Below are 19,070 nucleotides of genomic sequence, written 5' to 3'. Positions count from 1 at the left end.
TTTTAAAAGATGATTTCATACCAACTGCTTTTTATTGAAATTCAGCTACTCTTAAGTACCAACCTTTTAGTCTCACATTATCATATACGATTGCATTTTAGTAAAATATGGTAGTGTATGTGAATTGGATATATTGGGGCCATAGAAATTTATTGCTCCAAGTACTTAGTGTCTTTGATACCATTGTTTTTGTTTTAACACTATATGTGCCCTAGATACTACGTTGTATAAAAGAGTGTTTCACCAGGTTACCTTTCAAGTGGTTTTTAACTCTGGGATTCAGTTATTTGATTACATTTGTATAAGTTATTGATAAATAGCCTCACAAAAGACACATTGCCGATTCTTAAATACGTTTAGTTTGAAAAATGCTGTAATTTCTATTAGCGCAAATTGAGTTCACATTCTGAGAAAAAAGAAGCCTAGCACCGCATCATTTCAGCATAGTCTGGTGGATGTATTATGTATTCTTGTGACATTGGTTCTTAGAGGCACACGGGCATCAGGGAGTTGGCAGGGTCTAGTAGACTGAAGACGACATCGTGCAGCACTGGGGTTGCCATTGACAGAGGTGGCAACTCGAGGTGCTAGTGAATCCAGTCAGCCCATTGTGCCTCACGTATGTATTCCTTCATTAATACACAGGCAGAATCATCCCGAGGCTTTCTGAGCACGGTTATTCATCTGTCCTTCAGTGAAAAATGAAATGAATGATGTGAATGTTAAAAAGCTGACCTCTGGATTTCTTGTTAGCCTGCTTTTCTTTGCTGTGAGAAAGTCTTCACTGGGGATGGGCTGGGGACGCTCCACTTGGGAGCAGACAGGTGTGATGCTGGCGTAAACAATGGACTCACAGGTTCTGTGTGGAGCACTGTGGCTAGCTTATACCTCACTGACTTTTCAGAAATGTCATAGAAGTCATTTCTAAGAATTGCGCTGTCTATACTGGCCTTCTGAATTCCTAATAACCTCATGTAAATGTGGCATAAAACATTTGGCAGTCTGCTGCTTACACAAATGCTCCTGTGCCCTGGGTCAGTACCTCACTTACCTTTTTATCCTTGGTGCCTAACTCAATGTGATCAGGCAGTGTTGGCTGGGTTAATGAATGATTGCAAATGCCGTGGAATGCATGTGAATTGCCCATGGAAGCACTATAGTAAAGAGTGGATCGTAACACTTGTAGTAATAGAAAGGACTTTTTCTCCTGCTTTTCTTTCCCCCAGTATAACCCTAGGTTGATTTTTTTTCTTTTTTTCTATAATAAGTACCTATGGTTTGATTTGAAGTTTACTATCAGTGCCATCAAAAATATTCTGTGAAATAAAACATGTTCTATTCTTATGGTAGTAAAGTTAAATTCTTACTCTAAGATACAATCTGGACCCATTTCGCTTACTTAGCTGTGTTTTCTCCTGTTCCCTAACCCCTTTTCCCCCTCTGTGCAGGACAGGCTTTTCACCCTGTTCCAGGATAAGCCACACTTCCTCCTGGCATCCTGCCTTGGTCTCAGCTCTAATCCCATGAACTCTTGAGTTACTTCTGTTTTTGACTCACCAGTTTAGAAATAAATCATATGTGTCCCTGTGTTTTGAAAAATGTGTGTTTCCATCTAGCTTGTAACTTTACTGCTCTGATTTTTAAAGTTTAAAAGTTTTAATTTTTTTTCTGCTATGGGCTGAATGCCAGGTACTTTGTAGTCACTCAGTAAATATTGTACATGCTAGTTCATCTCTAGCTTTTTAGTAGGCAAATAAGCTTTCTTGTAAAGAAAATGAGAAAGACAAGACAGGTAGGAGGGAAGGAAGGAGGAAAGGAAAGAAGGGTAGACCAGGAAAGCCTGTTTTGTGGACTAGGGAAAGGGCATTCATTTTGGAATTTATAAAAGTCAAGTTTAAATTCTGATTTTGCTTACTCACCTTTTAATCTTGGATGAGTTCAATAATCTTTGGATGTAAATGATATTGATATCTACCTGGTAAGCTTGTTGTAAGATTATATGTGTGAAGTGCTTATTAGCATACTCTCTGGAAATGTTCGGTTGGTGCAAAAGTAATTACGGCTTAAAGGGTTAAAAATAATTTTAAAAACCACAATTATTTTTGCACCAACTTAATAAATGTTTAACAAATGTTAGCTAACTCTGTTATTTTGCATGTAAGGGAAGTGAGGTTTAGAGAGCCGACCAAAGGTCACATCGCCAGTAAATTGTGGAGGGAGGATTGAAACTCAGGTTGTTTCAGTTTTTACTTGAAAGTAGTGTTTTTCAATTGCTTCTTGGCCTTTTGGCTAATACCAAGTGTAAGCAGTGTTTTCCAAACATCACTGTATATCAGAATCCTCTGAAGGACTCCTCAAAATACAGATCGCTAGAACTCCTCCCAGAGTTTCGGATTCAGTAGGTCTGGGATGGGGGGAAAATTTGCATTTCTAAGAAGTTCCTGGCCGCTGGTGGTGGTGGTGGTGCCGGTGGTGCTGCTGGTCCAGGGAACACACTTCGAGAGCCAGTGCTCTGTATCAGTATTTCTCAACCCCAGCTGGACATCAGAAATCACCTCGGGAAGCTTCTAAAATTTGCTGAGGAAACTAGAATCTTTGGTTGTGGGACCTGAGTGTCAGCCACTTTCTTTTAAAGCACTCCAGGTGACTCTAACGTGCAGCTGGACAGGAAACACTGCTCTGCCCAAAGCTAGACTCTTGTAGTTTTCCATTCTAACTGGGTACCAAGTGAAGTGCTGGTCCTGAGTGCCCTGGGTCCTCAGTGGAGCAAGGCCCCAGGGGGTGTGGTTTTTGCCGTGATGTTTTAAAGCTGCTCTCGTCTGGAATTCTTTTATTATTTTAACTGTTCTAATTATTTGTGTCATTGTCAGCATTTCTTCATTCCTTTTCAAGTCATGTGTCGAATACCTTCAATCTCCAGGGTAGATTTTTATGTTAATATTTGGCAGAAGCAACCATGTAGCAATAGGTGAAGTAGAAAGTAGATAAAGAAATGCATCTAATTTTTTTAAAGCAATCATTTTAGCAACTTACTGTACTTTTGGAGTTCTGATTTCGAGTTTTTTCTTTTTTTGTGAGATGCTTTTGGAAACCTTGTTTTTGTCTTAGGGCACCAATTAATTATTGGTTAGAACAGATAATGATAGCTGTGCACCCAGGAGTACATAAGTGAAAATTCAGTAGATTAATTTGTAAAAAGAATCATTTCTTCTGTTATGTGATTCAATTGATAAATATATACAAACCGAGGCATGAAATCATTTTCTGGATAAGAGTGGGCCAAATACCACATAATTTCATTAACCTTTAAGCAATGAAATTATAAATCCCTATGCAAATGATTAAGGTTATCATTGCCTATCACCCCCTTTTGATACCTACAGACTGTTAATTCTTCTCTGTCCTGCTGAGTCTTATTAAAACTTCTGACTGATGTACTTTTATTAAAAGGTTTAGAATTTACCAATTTAAAACACTTGCTTCACACCATCACCTCTAATTTAACTAGGCCATTAAACACAGTATTTTGCAAAAGGAAAAAGTCAATAGCTGTTTCTTAAAAAAAAACAAAAAAAAACAATAAATTGAAATGAATTTTAAACTCTGCTTAGAGGTGAGCAACTGTTATATACTACTAGGTCTTTTGATAGTTGATTTGTTCCTTTAGTATGCAAATTTCAGGTTTACAAAGATCTACTGCTTTTATTTAAGAAATATGCCTGTAGGCTAGATTGGTAAGCTTTAGGGAGATATCTGGTTTGGTGTGAAATAGTTGTTAAAGGATCACATGAATTGGGTCCCAGAAGATGAAGAGATGAAGAGTAGAGCTGAGACGGATTGAGAAAAACTGATTGTATTTCATTCCATTTGGCTAAAAATACCACTAAATTAAAAATGAAGACAACGAATGATGGCAATACAAAGAAAATTAATGTGAATAAGCCATTTGTGTGTGTGTGTGTGTGTGTGTGTGTGTGTGTGTGTAGAATTTGTGAAAAGTTCTGACTTGGGAGAAGTTTAAAGAAAAGGGCTTACTGTGTGCCTGACCAAAGAAACTTGGGTTATCATTCTGGAGGGCCAGCCTCTTGAGAACTGTACAGCTTTGGAAGGGAAGACTCTTCCAAGGAAGATGGAATGGATCAGTGTCCTGGCCAGTGAACAGCATCCCTTCTGGTCAGTGAGATGACACATATCATAGAATATCCTCACATTCAAAAGAAAAAGACTCAAGGTTGCTATCTTAGGTTGGAGTTGATAGGTAATCTGGTTTGCAAGTATTAAGAAAATAATGTAATAGGGAGACGTCTAGCTTTGGGGAAGCTTTATGTCACTGATCTTTTGGAATCTCTGACTTTCAAACAGATGTTTCTTTCCTTAAATAAGTTGAACAACTTATTTAAGAAATGTTGAACTCCATTTCTATATTGATAGCTGGTAGAATCCTCTTTCCTTTTTTTTTTTTTTTTTAAGTGCTTCTGTCTGTCTTTTTGCATGTTTTTAAACACTCAGACTCTTAGGGATAGAGTAGTCAAACAGCATTATCTATTATAGCAATTGAAATGGCCTCTGTGTATGCCTGTTTGTTGTGTATCTGGTGGTGGACAGTTTGGAATGGAAGGCAGGGGTGATGATGGATGTGTGGAAGCTGGAATGATAGCATCTTTTATTGAGGCTGGAAAACCCAAACTCTTTTACCACCAAGGATCCCCTCTATGCAGGTACGTGTGTATGAATAAATACATTTCCATACCTTTTCCTGTTCAGCATCATTTTATTTTTACTTTTGAATTTTAAGATTTTCATTTTAAAAACTTGAATATTTACTACGTACACTTCAATCACATGTGGTTCCTTGTTAAATATTAAGGGTTAGAAGTCCGTGGTATCCTCAGCCAGTTTTTTAAAAGATTCAGAAATGCAGTTCAGTTCCTTGTTCTCGGGCTGCTCTTCTAAAGGCAGAGCATGTATCAGAAAATCATAACTCAGTCTACGTGTGTGTGTTTTGATGTCTGGTGATGATGAGGGTGTGCTACTTTGTCTTCCTCAATGGCTCTCCCAGTCTCATCTCTGAAATGAAGAGGTGTGACTCGACGCCCCTGTGGTCCTTTCCCAACCTCAGTTCTCTGAGATCCTGACTAACTTTGAGAGTTGGAGTGAATATCACTGTGACGTACTCGATAGATGGAGGCCATTCTCCCACGTCTCGGGCACATCATCGTGTTGATTTCTTTCACATCGTGTATCAGAAACTGAAATGATACTGCTGATATACACATCTCCTTGCATCCTTCCTCCCCTCCCCCCAAATTAAGCCCCAGCAGGGCAGACTTGGTCTTGTTCACAGCTGAATTCTCAGCACGAGTTGCAGTGCCTGGTAGATGCTCAGGCGGTGAATTCTTTTTGGAGAGAATGTAGTACAAGATCATTATTTCAAACAGGCCATCTTGAAGGATCCCCACCCCCCACCCACACACACTTGATTGGTGTCTTCTCAGTCTTTCTCTTTCTCTTAACTTCTTTTTTTTGGTGACTCTCCAACTCAGGCTTCTCTCTGCGGCTATGAATGCTTTCCTGTCTTATTCATAGTTGGTGCCTGGAAGGTTCTTTGACCTGGTTTCCTTCTGATATAGGTTATTCTGAGTCTGTGGTTACTGCTTAAAATAATTCTTTAAAAAGATGTGTTGGGGTAATCCTGTGATTTTGTGCTGTGTAAGTTGTTTGGGAGCCATCTTTCTTTTTGCTTTGCTGGCTCCTCCTTTCTGCTTGTCATCAAGGATCGTTTTTGGATGAGTTACTATGTGAGTTTTGACTCTGTCAGTTCAATATACTTAAGGATTCTGACTTTCATATATACAGAACAGGAAAGTCACCATATCATATTGGGTATATGGCAACATCTTATTCTCTTTATTGTGGATGGCAAAAAATTTAGGGCTGTGGAAGTTTAAGTAACAGTTTAAAGCTGATGTAATGCTCTCCCCGAAAGTAGTGTTCTTAAGGTATTTACGCCAGGTATACAAATGTCTTTGTACCTCCACTGTTTGCCTGGGGTGAAAACCCCAAACCTGGACTGATGACCCATAGGCATTCCAACCTGCCTCTGAGATTTTAAACTATCCTCAGCAAAGGTTCTTGACAGTTTTTGGGATTATGGACCTTTTTGCAAATCTGACAAACTACTAAAGACCTTCTCTACAGAGGGATCCATTTACATACTCCCACAAATTTTACATGTATCCTTTCAGCGTATATAGACTCCTGAAGGCCGTCCATGTACCGTGATTAAGGACCTCTAATCTGAATTATTATTGTTATTATTTTTTGAGTTAAAATCTATTTTGGAACTCCTTGGAAATACTGAAAAAAGCTCTTATTAGTTAAGACTCAGAACATTTCTATTTTTGGAAGTTCTTCTTCTATCTTGGAATATCCAAGAATCAGACCACTAAATCATTCGGGTAAACTCTTGTCTAGGTCAAGATTCAGAATTCAGGTTGAGTTCATTTTGAAGATAACATCTTATGCCCTTTGTGATCTCGCAGGTGCCTCTGCATTAGCCAGATTGGACATGTGTAAAGAGAGACATCAGTATTTCTGGATCATCCAATAAGCAAATGGTACTTCATTTTGATTTCTCCATCTATTTAGTCCTCTGGCAGTATGTTGTTGTTTCCTATCATCTACCCTTTACTGCAGTATGAGTTAGTCTGATCAGAAGTATTTCTAAAGAGAAGAAAGCAGCCTTTCTCAAGTTTTGCCAGATTACTTCCTCTGCTGCTTAAAGTCAGATTTCTTTATTTTCGTTTTATCTCATTATTATTTCATATATTCACACTTCCATTGTAGAGAAAAATTCCCTGCTCTTCTTTTTATGTATATACTTTGGAGAGTTGTGGACAGCTCTCATATTGTTCCTTGGTTGTCAGCCAAATTATACACATTTCATGCCTTTAATCTTTCTTTGTAATTTAGTCAGCTTGGCTGTTTTTTTCTAGATTTTCCCCCATTTCATCTGCATCATTAATAAACAGAAAAAAGACTTATCGGCTAGCTTCTTCTACACCTTTCATTCTTTTTGCTTCCTGTTTTTGCCTCATGTTCCTTGTTGAACTAAAGCCAACCAGACATCATTCTCTGGACCACTTTGGCAACACATGAATGCTTTGCCACAACTATCAGTGTCCATTTGGTAATAGCATCAGCAGTATATCCTAGAGGAAAGAAAGGAAATGTAAAAGAACAATGAGGAGCAAAATAATACATTCTTTGAGTATATGGCAGACTTACCCTTGCCACCCAGAGTAAATCGTTGTTTCTGAAACCTTTACCACAGGTTTTGTCGTCCCAAAGTATTGTGCAGGGGCACTAATTTGCATAGGAAGAGAAGCATGTCTATTGTTTGAAGTTTGGCCACTGTTCTCAGTTGGTTTCTTCCTCAAATTCTCCCTCCCCCATCGCCTTTCCCAACACTGATCGTGACTTGCTATCAGAATCTGTGGCCATGAACAAAACTGGGCAGGAGATCATTTTGTCAGAAATCAGATAGGCTCAGGTGGTAAATACTCCATGCCTCCACGTGGGACATCTGCGGCAGGTGCTTTAGTTCTTGCTATTTCTGTAACAGCCGTTTGTCTTCTTTTAACAGTTGATTCAGTGGAGAGGTTCTGGAGGAAGGGACTAGTAGACCTTTAGTGTTTTTCATCAACACTGTATCAGTTTCACAACTTTCCCTTCCTGTGATTGACAGGGAGAAACATACTGCTTCTAGATGATGCTGAGCTTAGTGTAAAATTTGCCAGCATGGGATCTGGGCTTGTCACAGTTCATTCTTTCTTTTCATTTGGTTTGTAGAAAATGGACCTCTACCTCTACTTATCTTGTGCGTTACAGAGAAAGAGGTCATACCTCGAGGAGCTAATAGCTTATGGGTATTTTGTTCACCAGATTCAGGTGGTATATTTAGTTGAAGCTTGGCTTTCTCATTTGTGTTAGCTTTGCTTCTAGTACACACTTGGCTTTCTCATTTGTGTTAGCTTTGCTTCTAGTACAGAATTGAATAGAAGAGGCGGTTTTCCTGTTTGTGTCTGTGGCAACTTTGTAGATGATTTGTGGTTTATCCTTTAAACATTTTTGATCATTTATCACCTCTTTCCCTGTAAAGGCATAAAATATTCAGATTCTAATGTCATAATCTTTTAATCAGATTAACTCTGGAGAAATCAAGGTCAGAATAGCAGCAGACACAGTTGCTTTTAAATAGTGACCTAAAAATTATAATACTTATATCACTTCCTTTTCTTTTTGCCAGGTTTTATGGCCTTCCTTTATATTATCAGATTTTAAAAAAGATTATGTGATGGTGAATCATGTATTTCTTGGTCTCTGGTCTCTTAAACAGGTACGTATATGACTTTTAAGTCTGATTTTTTAAAATGTTAATCTCTCACATCGCTTTTAAACTGTCAACAATATTGTACTCACGCAATTTCTTTAGGCAATTGATCCATTCTTCAGCATAACTTTTGTTTTGTGGGTCTTTTCAAGACCTGTCAAAGAAAACAAAATGCTAACCTGAATTTAAAGGGGCAAAATAATCCCCTCCCACCCCGTACTATATTATTCTTTGTTCTCTATGTGTATCAAAGTGACAATCCCACAGTACTAGCACACGCACACACACACAACAACCCCCCACCCCCGCAAACAGCCTGGCACTGTTCTAGGCTGGCAGCCAAAATGTTTTGTGTAGCTTGGTTCTGGCGGTGGTTTTCATAAGGCAGAGGGTCTACCCTCTCAGCATCACCAGAGGATGTCATCAGCCTTAGTCTTTCCTACTTGGGTCATTTCTTTTCCCTTATCTTCCTCTATCTTCACAAAGACCACTGTGATGAAAAAAAATTTTTTTTCTTAAATGGAAACATCATTCTTCTCACAACTTCCCCATTTAGTGGATGGCATTGTTACTTACAGAAGCTTGTTGATGCGTTTGCCTTTTCCAGCTCTCTTAGAGATCTCCTTCACAGTTGCATTTTTGCCACAATTTTCAGAAAACCCTTCCGAATATTACTAACTTTGGTCAAGTTGACATAATATTTTTGATTGGTTGAAATCTTGTCTTGCTTCACAGCTTATTATTTGAACAAACTCCCAAGTCATAGTTGCTTGTATTGTATGGATTTTTATGTCAAGATAACTCTGTTTTTATTTTTCAATTATAGTTGACATTCAGTATTATTTAAGGTATCTCTTTTTGAGACCAGAAAGTCTGCCATTGTTTTTCATTTTTGTCTAAAACTCAGGATCAGTTCATATCTTTCACAAATTGAATACTCATTTTTAGAATGTCTCATAAGTGTTGTTGGATAACCAGATGAACTTTCATTAAATATAAGGATGTGCATTTAAAAATTGTCACTCCAATAAATTTTAATTAAAAATTTTTTTTTCTTTGAAATCAAAATGCAAGATAAAACATAGACGTGATTTTAGCTTCCCAGTGCTCTCTAAATTTTAGGTGGTGACCTACTATTACAAGGGGTGTGGAAATGTAGCATTATGATTTTTAACCAGTGATTTGAGCAGGAGACTAGATATTCACTATGAGTAAGCATTCTATGAAATTTTGTAGAATGTTCCTCAAAATGTAAATGTTTTCTGTTGTATTAAGCAAAAACAAATGATTTACTTTCAAGTGATCTATTTTGAAAATTAATGTTTTGCAATCAAGATAGGAATAGTTTAAATAGGCAGGATATGTTTTCTTAGAAAGAGATTGATATTATTTTGACTGCTTTTCATTTTAAAAAGTTGTCAATGATTTTTGGCAATAAGAAATTACTCAGGGAGGAAGAACTCATATATTTCTGTAACAGTGTAACAAATGTGACTGGAAAGAAAGTAAACAGTGGTTCGTGTTAGAATTATTAATGTAAAACATTTTTATATGCCATATATACTGGGAAATACAAATCTATGTAGTACATTAAGATAAATTTGTACAATCTAACAGTTGTTTAATTTTTACAGATTTATTTTTAATTTAGAACATACTTTAAAATCATGAAAAGGATTTGTAGAACAGGTATGTCAGAAGTATGCATTAAATAAACTCACCTGTTATTTTCCCTCATTCTCAAGACAGGTTCAGCAACATATTGGCTCATTACTTTAACAAAACAAACAAATACTCAAATTGCTTTGTATATTATGCACATGTAATAAATGCTATGATTCTCTATATCCCCAATGCTGTTTTTTCACTTGTATTTAAGTGGCTTTTTCTGTAGAGCAGCTGAAATGAATCTGGGTGGGATGCCTGTTAAGTTATATCCATTAAATCTTTAGGTCAACATTTTAAGCTTTAGAATTATGACATTTTTGAGAAGGAATGCCAGTGAAACAGTTTTTTTTCCTGTTGGTCCAGTTAAGCGCATAACTGTGTGTCTTGAATCCTTTGTGCCAAAGTCTGATAATATTAGAATTGGTGGTTTTAGATAATACAGATAAAAAATTCTTTCATTCTGTATGTTCACATATGTCAAATAATGTTTATGGTATGTCAAATACTATTCATTGACTTTAAACACATTTTTTCCAGTGGTATAATTTTATTGGCAATTTAGCCCTTTATCTTCTCTGTGGTAGGAATATATAATATTTTTGATTGGTAGGAATCTTGACATAATATTTTTCAGTGACTTTGGAATTGCAGCATAAATAGTCATATTTATTTGTTTATTCAAACTATACACAGAGGCATAGTAGAAATATATTTCAGACCTGTAGTGTTTGAGCAGTTCTTTTGCTAAGTGTTGTTGAGTTTTTCATTTTTGTATGTAATAAATTCTACAATTTTAATTCAGAACACATATCAAAGCTATGGTATTGTTACAATTTGATATTATATGCTTTGTAGGAATTATGATATAGTAACTTAATCATTATATTTGTAGAAACATGGAAAAATAAATGTATTAAGAGATGCCAGCCAAGTTCGATTAATACTAAATTTATTATTTTAATTAGGGTTGTATTTTATTATATTAAATACCATGTTTATAGTTATAACTAGTATTTTGTTTCATTTGAATATCAGTACAGATTTTAAACATAACTCCTGGGTAGGTGATTTGAATATCATGTTTGTTATCAAATATTAGAAACATATAACAAATAGTGATTTTTTTTTAAGTTTATGTGTTCAAACATATTAATAATCTTCTCTCACGCATACTTTAGTGTTAAAATTCAATAGAGAGTATTGCCTGAAAGAGTATGTGTTAATGTAGTTGTTTAATTCCCCCCAATTTATGATACATTTTAATTTCCCTTGCCTGACATCTTATATTATCATGCTGTAGAATACTTTCACAAGTATTTCATATGTTTTCTGTGACATCTCACACTGCTCACTTTTTATCCATAGTACCATATGAGTTCCCCCTTTTCAGGTTTACGCTGCATATTTTAAGCTGCTGATAGTGAAAGTTGATTGCAAGGTAAAGTGACATTTTAGCTTTTTGAGCTAGTCTCATTTTTAGCAACAGAGCAAGATTTTTTTCCCCCTTGTCCTAAATCTTCTCAAATTTCCCATTAAAACAATCTTACTGACACCAAACAAAGAAATTCAGTGATTTGGCTGCAGCAGCAGTTGAAATGCATGAAAAAGGGGCTACTACAATACCATTTTATTAATGAATGATCTACATTGGTTCCAGCTGTGTCCATGTGATTAGGCCTTCACCAGGCAACAATGGCTATTTCCCTATTGCTTTTATTTGATTTCCAAGAATGTGTCATCTGTTACATCAGCTCCTGCCAATATGCCCCTTGTAAAAGTGTTTTTTTTCATCCTTCCAAATTTCTGAAGCATAAGTTGAATACCCACACACATCCCTGCCGAAATATTGTTTCTAATGAATAGTGGCCTGGTGTTGCATACCAAAATTTCAGAATATGAATTAAAGTAAATGTTCGTTAAGTTTATCAGTAAATTTTCAGAAGTATCGTTGCCGGTAATGCTAAAAGATAGATGATTTTCACTTTTACGTTTTCATCTTAATATTTTATTACAGTGGTATAATGTGTGATAGAGGTGGACGAGCTTGCAGATTGAAATGGGGCTAGTCCAGATTGCTCCCTTCCTGGGCCATATGGTATAGTTCTAAAAGCCTTTGGTACGCTGTCTGTTCAGTTTATTGTAAACTCAATTTTTAGTGCACCTAAAAAGATAACCAAATAAAAATGGGCCTGGGAAAAAGGACTTCATGTCATGTAAGGGCCCTCGATGTATTTATTTTAAAGGAGATAACTGCAGGTGCAATTGAAGTTGAGATGATATGAACAAAGGAGACTTGTCATTCTCGGAATATTCTTTTGGAGTTCACATGGCTTGTCATAGATTGTCTTTGAATGCTGGTTTTAAAATGAAGGCATTTACATTATCTTAAATTTTACTTGTTATCCTTATTTATCTTGCAGTCTCATGAAGAATAGAATGCAGCTTTATCTAGTTTACAGAGGAATCCTCTACCTATGAATAATGCTAAAGAATATATAAATACCAGGTTTTATAAATATATAGGATTTTTTTGTTGTTGACTGAAGTTAGGGCTAGAACTTTCAATAATTTCACCCTTTTAGACCCTACCAATACTCAGAGATTGTTGAAAATTTTCTAATTCTATTTCCTTTCCCCACCCCAATCTGTGATGGTGCCATAATTCTATTTTAGGAAAATAAGATAAGCGATGGCTTATTTCATATGCTAAGACTCTTTAAAAGTGGAGAATGAGAGTGATTTCTCGTGACTCTGATTCCCCTTCTTTCTAAAGTAAGCCACTGTTTGAAAGAGCATTAAACATTACCCATTGCTTTTTGGCACAAGAGATTTGAAGCTGAAATTCTACCAAATGAAAAAAGAAAAAACAAAAAGAGAAGAGCCTGTAAAGGACACATTTCTTTACTCTATCATTACCCTGAACCACTGAAAGGGTAACTGAGAGGAACTCAAATGTTATTGGAATGTGTAATTTTCCTCTGAATGGCCACAATGAAATACATTTGAACAAAAAAGGCAGAAAAAGTGTATGTGTTATATGGAGTTGATGGTGATTGAAATTAATGAATCTTTTCAGCCCTGTACAATAGAAACTATCCCAAGAATAGTACACATTTAAAACATGTCCAACAGAAACTTCTATAGAGATACATTGTTATTTTAAGGAGATTACTACAGATAGATGGGATATTATAATGTAATAATGCTAGTGGTAAATTGGATACAAAATATGTGTTGGATATATATTTTTCAATTTTGAAAATTTTTCATAAACAGATTTCAAGTTGGGGGCAGTGTTTCCTATTTAAAAGGTACTGTTATCTTGTGGCCTTTCATTTATCCTAAAGCTCATTTATCATAAAGTACTTACAAAATTGAAAAACATAGTTTATACTTTCAAATAAGCTAGGTTCCTCCTTCCTTCTCTCTTGCCATTCTTTTTTCCTTACCCCTTTCTTCCTAATTTTCGGCTATTTATTTGCATGTATATATTATATATATGAATTATCTATACCATACTATAAAAATATTATTATAGTTTTTCGGGGTTGAGGTTTCAGTTAGGAAAAGAAATAAGAATCATGTAATGACCATGAGGTCGGACAATTAAGTTCGCAAACTCATCCTAGATAAAGTGCTACATACCTTATTGCTGAATATCACTATGGTCACCTTCGAAGTACTCCCCTTGGGAAGCTATGCACTGATGTCAGCACCTAGTCCACCCTTCAAAGCAATTTTGGAACTCTTTCTGGAACAGCCATCAGAGCTGTTGTTGTATTACCCTGGATGTCCTGAATGTCATCAAAATATCTTCCTTTCAATATTTCCTTTATCTTCAGGTAAAGAAAGAAGTCACTGGGGCCAGATCAGGTGAGTAGGGAGGGTGTTCCAATGCAGTTATTTGTTTACTGGCTAAAAACTCTCTCACAGACAGTGCATTGTGAGCTGGTGCATTGTCGTGATACAAGAGCCATGAATTGTTGGCGAAAAGTTCAGGTCGTCTAACTTTTTCACACAGCCTTTCAACACTTCCAAATAGTAAACTTGGTTAACTGTTTGTCCAGTTGGTACAAATTCATAATGAATAATCCCTCTGATATAAAAAAAAAGGTTAGCAACATCATTGCAACAAGTTTGCAAACTTAATTGTCAGACCTTGTATGCAACAAATGCATTTCCACAGAGAAATTGGAGTATGTTTATTAAAGTAATCTAGATTACTAAAAATTATAGGATAGTTGTGGACATGCAAATTCAAAAGAGTTTTTATTTCTTGTGGCTAGAAAGGATAAGATCATACTCTAAATCAATGAAGGTGGTGCCATTGATTGTGTAACCCAAATATCTCCTCTTTTTTATAGCTTTCTTTTACTGGTAAAAAATGTCTCTGATTCCAAATAGTAGAAAATCTTACCATGACTTAAATGAGTAGGATTTTATTTGTCTCCTGTCATAAGAACTCTAGAGGCAGTTAGTTTACAGGTATCAAGGAGCCAGTAACATCTTCCTTTTCCACCATCCTTAGTGTATAACTTTTGCTTCTTATTTTACAGATGACTTTTATACCTAAAGAAAGTGTGTTTACTTTGAAGCAGGAAGAAATGTGAAGGGAGCTCAGAAACCTTCCCTTCATGGGGAGCTTTGTCTTGTTCTTTAGAAAGGGGTGCCCGTTCGTCATGCGAACTTTCACCTACATCTCACTGGCCAAAAGTGTACCATATAATTTTTTCTAGAATGGGATAGAAATTAGCTTTCCAGCCTCTACTGAATATTAGCTATCCGGCCTCTATTTTGGAGGAAGGCAGGGAGAAGGAGAGCAGAGATGAGTGAGCCATCCCAAGATTCTGGACAGACTTCCCCACTTCTTTTGCATAGTTAGTTGCTTGGACCATTGAACTTTCTGGGTACTTGGTTTACATAGTAACTTGCTGTCAGTTCTCTTTTGACATCCAATACATGTGTTTTGGTGTTGTAATGTTATGTTTCTATGTCGGAGGACAGAAACTGTAATTATGTCAGCTTGGTGTCTTTACACTTAGCAAAATGCCTAGATGTAAAATCTCAGTAAACACTTGTTGAATGAATGAATGGATGAATGAATAGTAAGAAATATACTTGTTAATATTACTGGCATAAGTCATTTGTACAGTAAGATTTTTAAGTTGTGAGGTGTTGTGGACTACATATATAGACTTGTTTGATATTGCTAAGGGGGCATCACTGTAAAGGTGTCCATGCTGCTTTGAGTGGAAAATATTCAATAGCAAGGGTTATAGGAAAATCCTCAAAATAGCTTACTACTAGTGCTTTTGTGGAGCATGTATTCCGTGAGTAAATACAATATGTAATTTCTTTTTAACTCTATCCATAGACTATTGTTTAAACAAGGATACTGTAGTACCCACATATTAAGATCTCAATTTTTGAAAAAGTGAGGAATTTGGATTTATTCATAAGGCAAACAGGTTATTTGATAATTTATATTATTGACGTTGATTTACAAGAAGGAACTATTAGATCCATGAAAGCTTCATGGCTAGGAGCATACTAAATCAGATTTTGTCCTAGATGGCATTTTAGATATATCAGTTCTTTTAATTCTTAGAGTGAAAGGTTCATATTTTTTTCATACATATGCAAATGGTTATGTACAATAGAAAAACATGTCCAAAAGAAACACTAAGAATTCAGCTTCACATCTGCTTGCTTTGCCTTAAACTGTCTTAGAAGAAAGCAGGCTACTTCTTCTTTCAAACTCTGCAGAAGAGATGACTCAGAGTATACCTTGGTAGTGTGAATCAGTGCCTCACAACTCCTCCAATGTCTAACCTAAATTCCTTTTGTTGTATATCCATTTGGTTTCTGTTATTTTAACCTTAGAGGACACAGCAACTACTATCCACTATCTCCCATACCACATCTCGTATATAGCAGCACTAGTTTAATAAATTAGCCCCTTTTCATTCATGATGGCAGAGTTGTTGGTACCTTAATTACTAAAACAACCTGTGCATGGACAGAGCTCATCTCAGAGTAGGGAATGTATTCAAGTATCTGGAACTCAAATTTTCTATATGAGCAGTTTATAATCACTGAAAATAAAGGAAGCCCTTTTAACATTCAGAAGCAGTCGTGGGAGAGAGTTCCTACGTAATCACAATTTGGCAAGATAGTTTCCTAGATTTTGACCCATAATTGGGTATCAATAGTCTCTTTTGGCCCTTAAGCTGCTCTTTTGGTCGCACTTTAGAAAGTAATAATTTCTAGACCAACACTTTGCACTTAAAAATATTGCACATGTAAGTTCAGCCCTTTCTCACTGTTTTCACCCTTATATTCTTAGCAATCAGGATAGTATTTGGCCTACAGCAGGCACTTAATAAATATTTGTTAAATGAATTGTTTTAATATTCCTTGGTAATGCTTGCTGTTATAGACAGCTTTATGCTTTGCCTTTCCCCATTCCTCTAATTTTATTTTATGCTACCCAGTAAGCACTCATAGTTTACTTTCTGTTGTCTTTGGCTTCTCTTTACTGATAGCTGCAGTGAGTTAGAACTTATTGGAATAGGTCAATGCAGTAGTAATGCCTGGACAATTCACTTTTTGATGCTGCTGTAATTTTCAGTCCAGGAATACTTCTTTTTCCCCCTTTCTTTCTAAGGTGAGGACTTACTATAGCTGATTGATGAAAATTCAGACTACATCAATTGAATGGCTGTTGTGTGCAAGGTACTTTGCAGGCTGTCCATAGATGTAAACATGAATTGTACACAAACTGTGCTGCCAAGGAATTGAACTCTGGTTGGGAAGATACACATATGTGCTATGTAGCTATAGTATACATGGGATTGTGGTCTCTGCTCTAACTGGGATAGAAGCCAAGTTTGGTGGTACTACAGAGGAAGGAGTAATACCTTCTGAATGGCAGACTTTGAGTGAGCAATTGACTTAAGCCTTCATGAGTGAGATAAAATTTGAATGGAATTTTGAACTATATATATGTAGGAATTTGGCAGGTGGTAGAGGGGAAAGGGGTCCAGGAAGAAGAACCGGCACTAGCATTACTCGGAGTTGGGGCTGTGTATGGACCGTTTGAAAAAATGGTGAATAGTCTGTTGTGTGGAGTAATGATGTGTCTGTGATAGTGATAGGAATTGAGGCAAAAAAGCAACTTGGAACAAAACTGTAGGGAGTCTTGTTTCTTGTTAAGTAATTCTCTCTCCTGAAGAAATAACCATAGGCTTCTGAGTAGAGGACTGATGCTAAGATATATGTAAGTTTCAGAGGAAGAATGGAAGACATGAAATGCAGTCGAGGTTCAACATGATGAGGAGGAAGGCTGAGGCTGTCGGGCTTGAAAGGAGAGCCTAATGCCAGTGTCTGGGGTGGGCCAGCCAGAAGGCCTGTGGGTTGTTGATCTGTTCAGGGTTGTGCATAAGCATCGTGGCTCCCAGTAGAGGGCGTGTTCCAATTTGGAGTCTTCTTTCCACCTCCATCACTTTGGAACACTGTGGACCATGCCTCCCTCCCCCACACCTGGGAGATCAAGGATTTTAGCCTGAATTCTAGAAGAAAGCAAGAGGAGAAAAGGGTTGAATGATTGTTGAGTGAGCCAGGAGTCTCTCCTCCACTTGTCTTTGTCGTTGGATCATTGGCTCTCTGTACCTCTGGGCTCTTGGTTCATCTTCCTGAAGTAGAACGTGCAGTTGGTCTCTCTTTGAGACCCAGCTCAAATGTTTTATAACATGTATCACTCTGTATTTTAATTTTATTCATGCTTGAGGCCAGAAACTACATTTGGGTCATCTTAATATCACAAAACAGCATAATTTTTAGAATGTAATCATTCAATAAAAGCTTGATGAATAAAACAAATTGGTTTATGCTTTGCACTCACACAAACCTTCCTACTTTTTGCACATGCCACGCACATTCCATCTCAGGATCTTGCTATGCCACCTGCCTGGAGAGCTTTAGATCCAGATCTGCAAAGCCCCCCACCCCTCTCTTTTTCTGTTTTCTGTGTAGATGTCATCTCATCGTCAGTGAGGTGTTCTCTGACAACCCTATTTAAAATACTCTCCTTCCCCAACCCCAGTTTTCAGCAACCCTTATCCTCTATTACGCTGTGTTACTTTTCTTTGTCACACCAGCCTCCATCTGATGTACATTTACTTGATAATTGTCTTTTTTTATTATAACTAGAAAGAAATTCCTGTGATAACAGGAACGTTAATTTTGTTGCCTAATTTATCCACAAGCACCTGGAACAATGATGGGTACATAGTAGGCAAAAGAAATATTTGATAAATGAATGAATGGTAAAAATTAGACTGAAAGGATAATAAACATTCATCTGCAGGTTTGTTTATAGGTTTATGAAAGTGATGGTATTGTTATAAGTTTTATAATATCAAGTCATTAATATTGCTCTCAGAAAAATAAAAACAAATTCTATTTTCTATAGATTGTGCCTGTGAAATCTAATTATGGATTAGTATTTGTTTTAAAAATATTTGAATGCCAAGCATATCCAGTAAGAAAACACTTTTATTATCCATGCCAGCTTAATTTTTAAGGCAGTGAAATGGAAGACTGTCGTTTCAGCAAGCAACTTATTTTCATTTGTGAGAATAGAATATTTTGAATATTCTAATTGATTTTTGAGGATGATTTTACAAGAAAATAATGCTTGTTTCTGTACACTGTATATTTGCCTTTACAACAGAAAGAAACAAGGAACGAGCATGGCAAATATTTGCTCAAAAAGGTGTGAGCTAATAAGTGACTTTGGATAAATGTCAGGAGGCAGGTCATCAGTCCCAACGTAAAAGGTACCTTTTGGGATATGGAAAACTTGAAAGAAGACCTCATTTTAAAAACTAATTTTGTGTGTATATTTAAAGTTAGCAAAGAGATTGCAGACTGTTTATCATGAACTCAAGCTTCTCTTTCATTGTATTTTACTGCAAATTCACTTGGATATTTTTCTAGAAATCTTAAG

At 36.4% G+C, this 19,070-nt stretch overlaps 1 protein-coding gene across 8 annotated transcripts in view; it reads left to right on the top strand.

Moving 5' to 3' along the window:
- Positions 1-19,070, top strand: part of GTDC1 (glycosyltransferase like domain containing 1) — a 361,227-nt gene that overhangs the window by 76,761 nt on the left and 265,396 nt on the right. For 5 of the 8 annotated variants that reach the window (XM_074335850.1, XM_074335867.1, XM_074335834.1 and 2 more), the window contains exon 2: positions 8,309-8,398. The exons of the other annotated variants lie outside the window; for them this stretch is intronic. In XM_074335850.1, the coding sequence (XP_074191951.1) occupies positions 8,367-8,398 (32 nt within the window). In that variant the 5' untranslated portion in view covers positions 8,309-8,366. The remainder of the gene's footprint in view (positions 1-8,308; positions 8,399-19,070) is intronic. 8 annotated transcript variants of the gene reach the window in all.

The sequence above is a fragment of the Rhinolophus sinicus genome, linkage group LG01 (assembly GCF_036562045.2).
Source record: "Rhinolophus sinicus isolate RSC01 linkage group LG01, ASM3656204v1, whole genome shotgun sequence".
Classification (NCBI taxonomy): domain Eukaryota; kingdom Metazoa; phylum Chordata; class Mammalia; order Chiroptera; family Rhinolophidae; genus Rhinolophus; species Rhinolophus sinicus.
The sequence above is the reverse complement of the archived record's forward strand: the minus strand, read 5'-3'. Positions and strand labels throughout refer to the sequence as shown.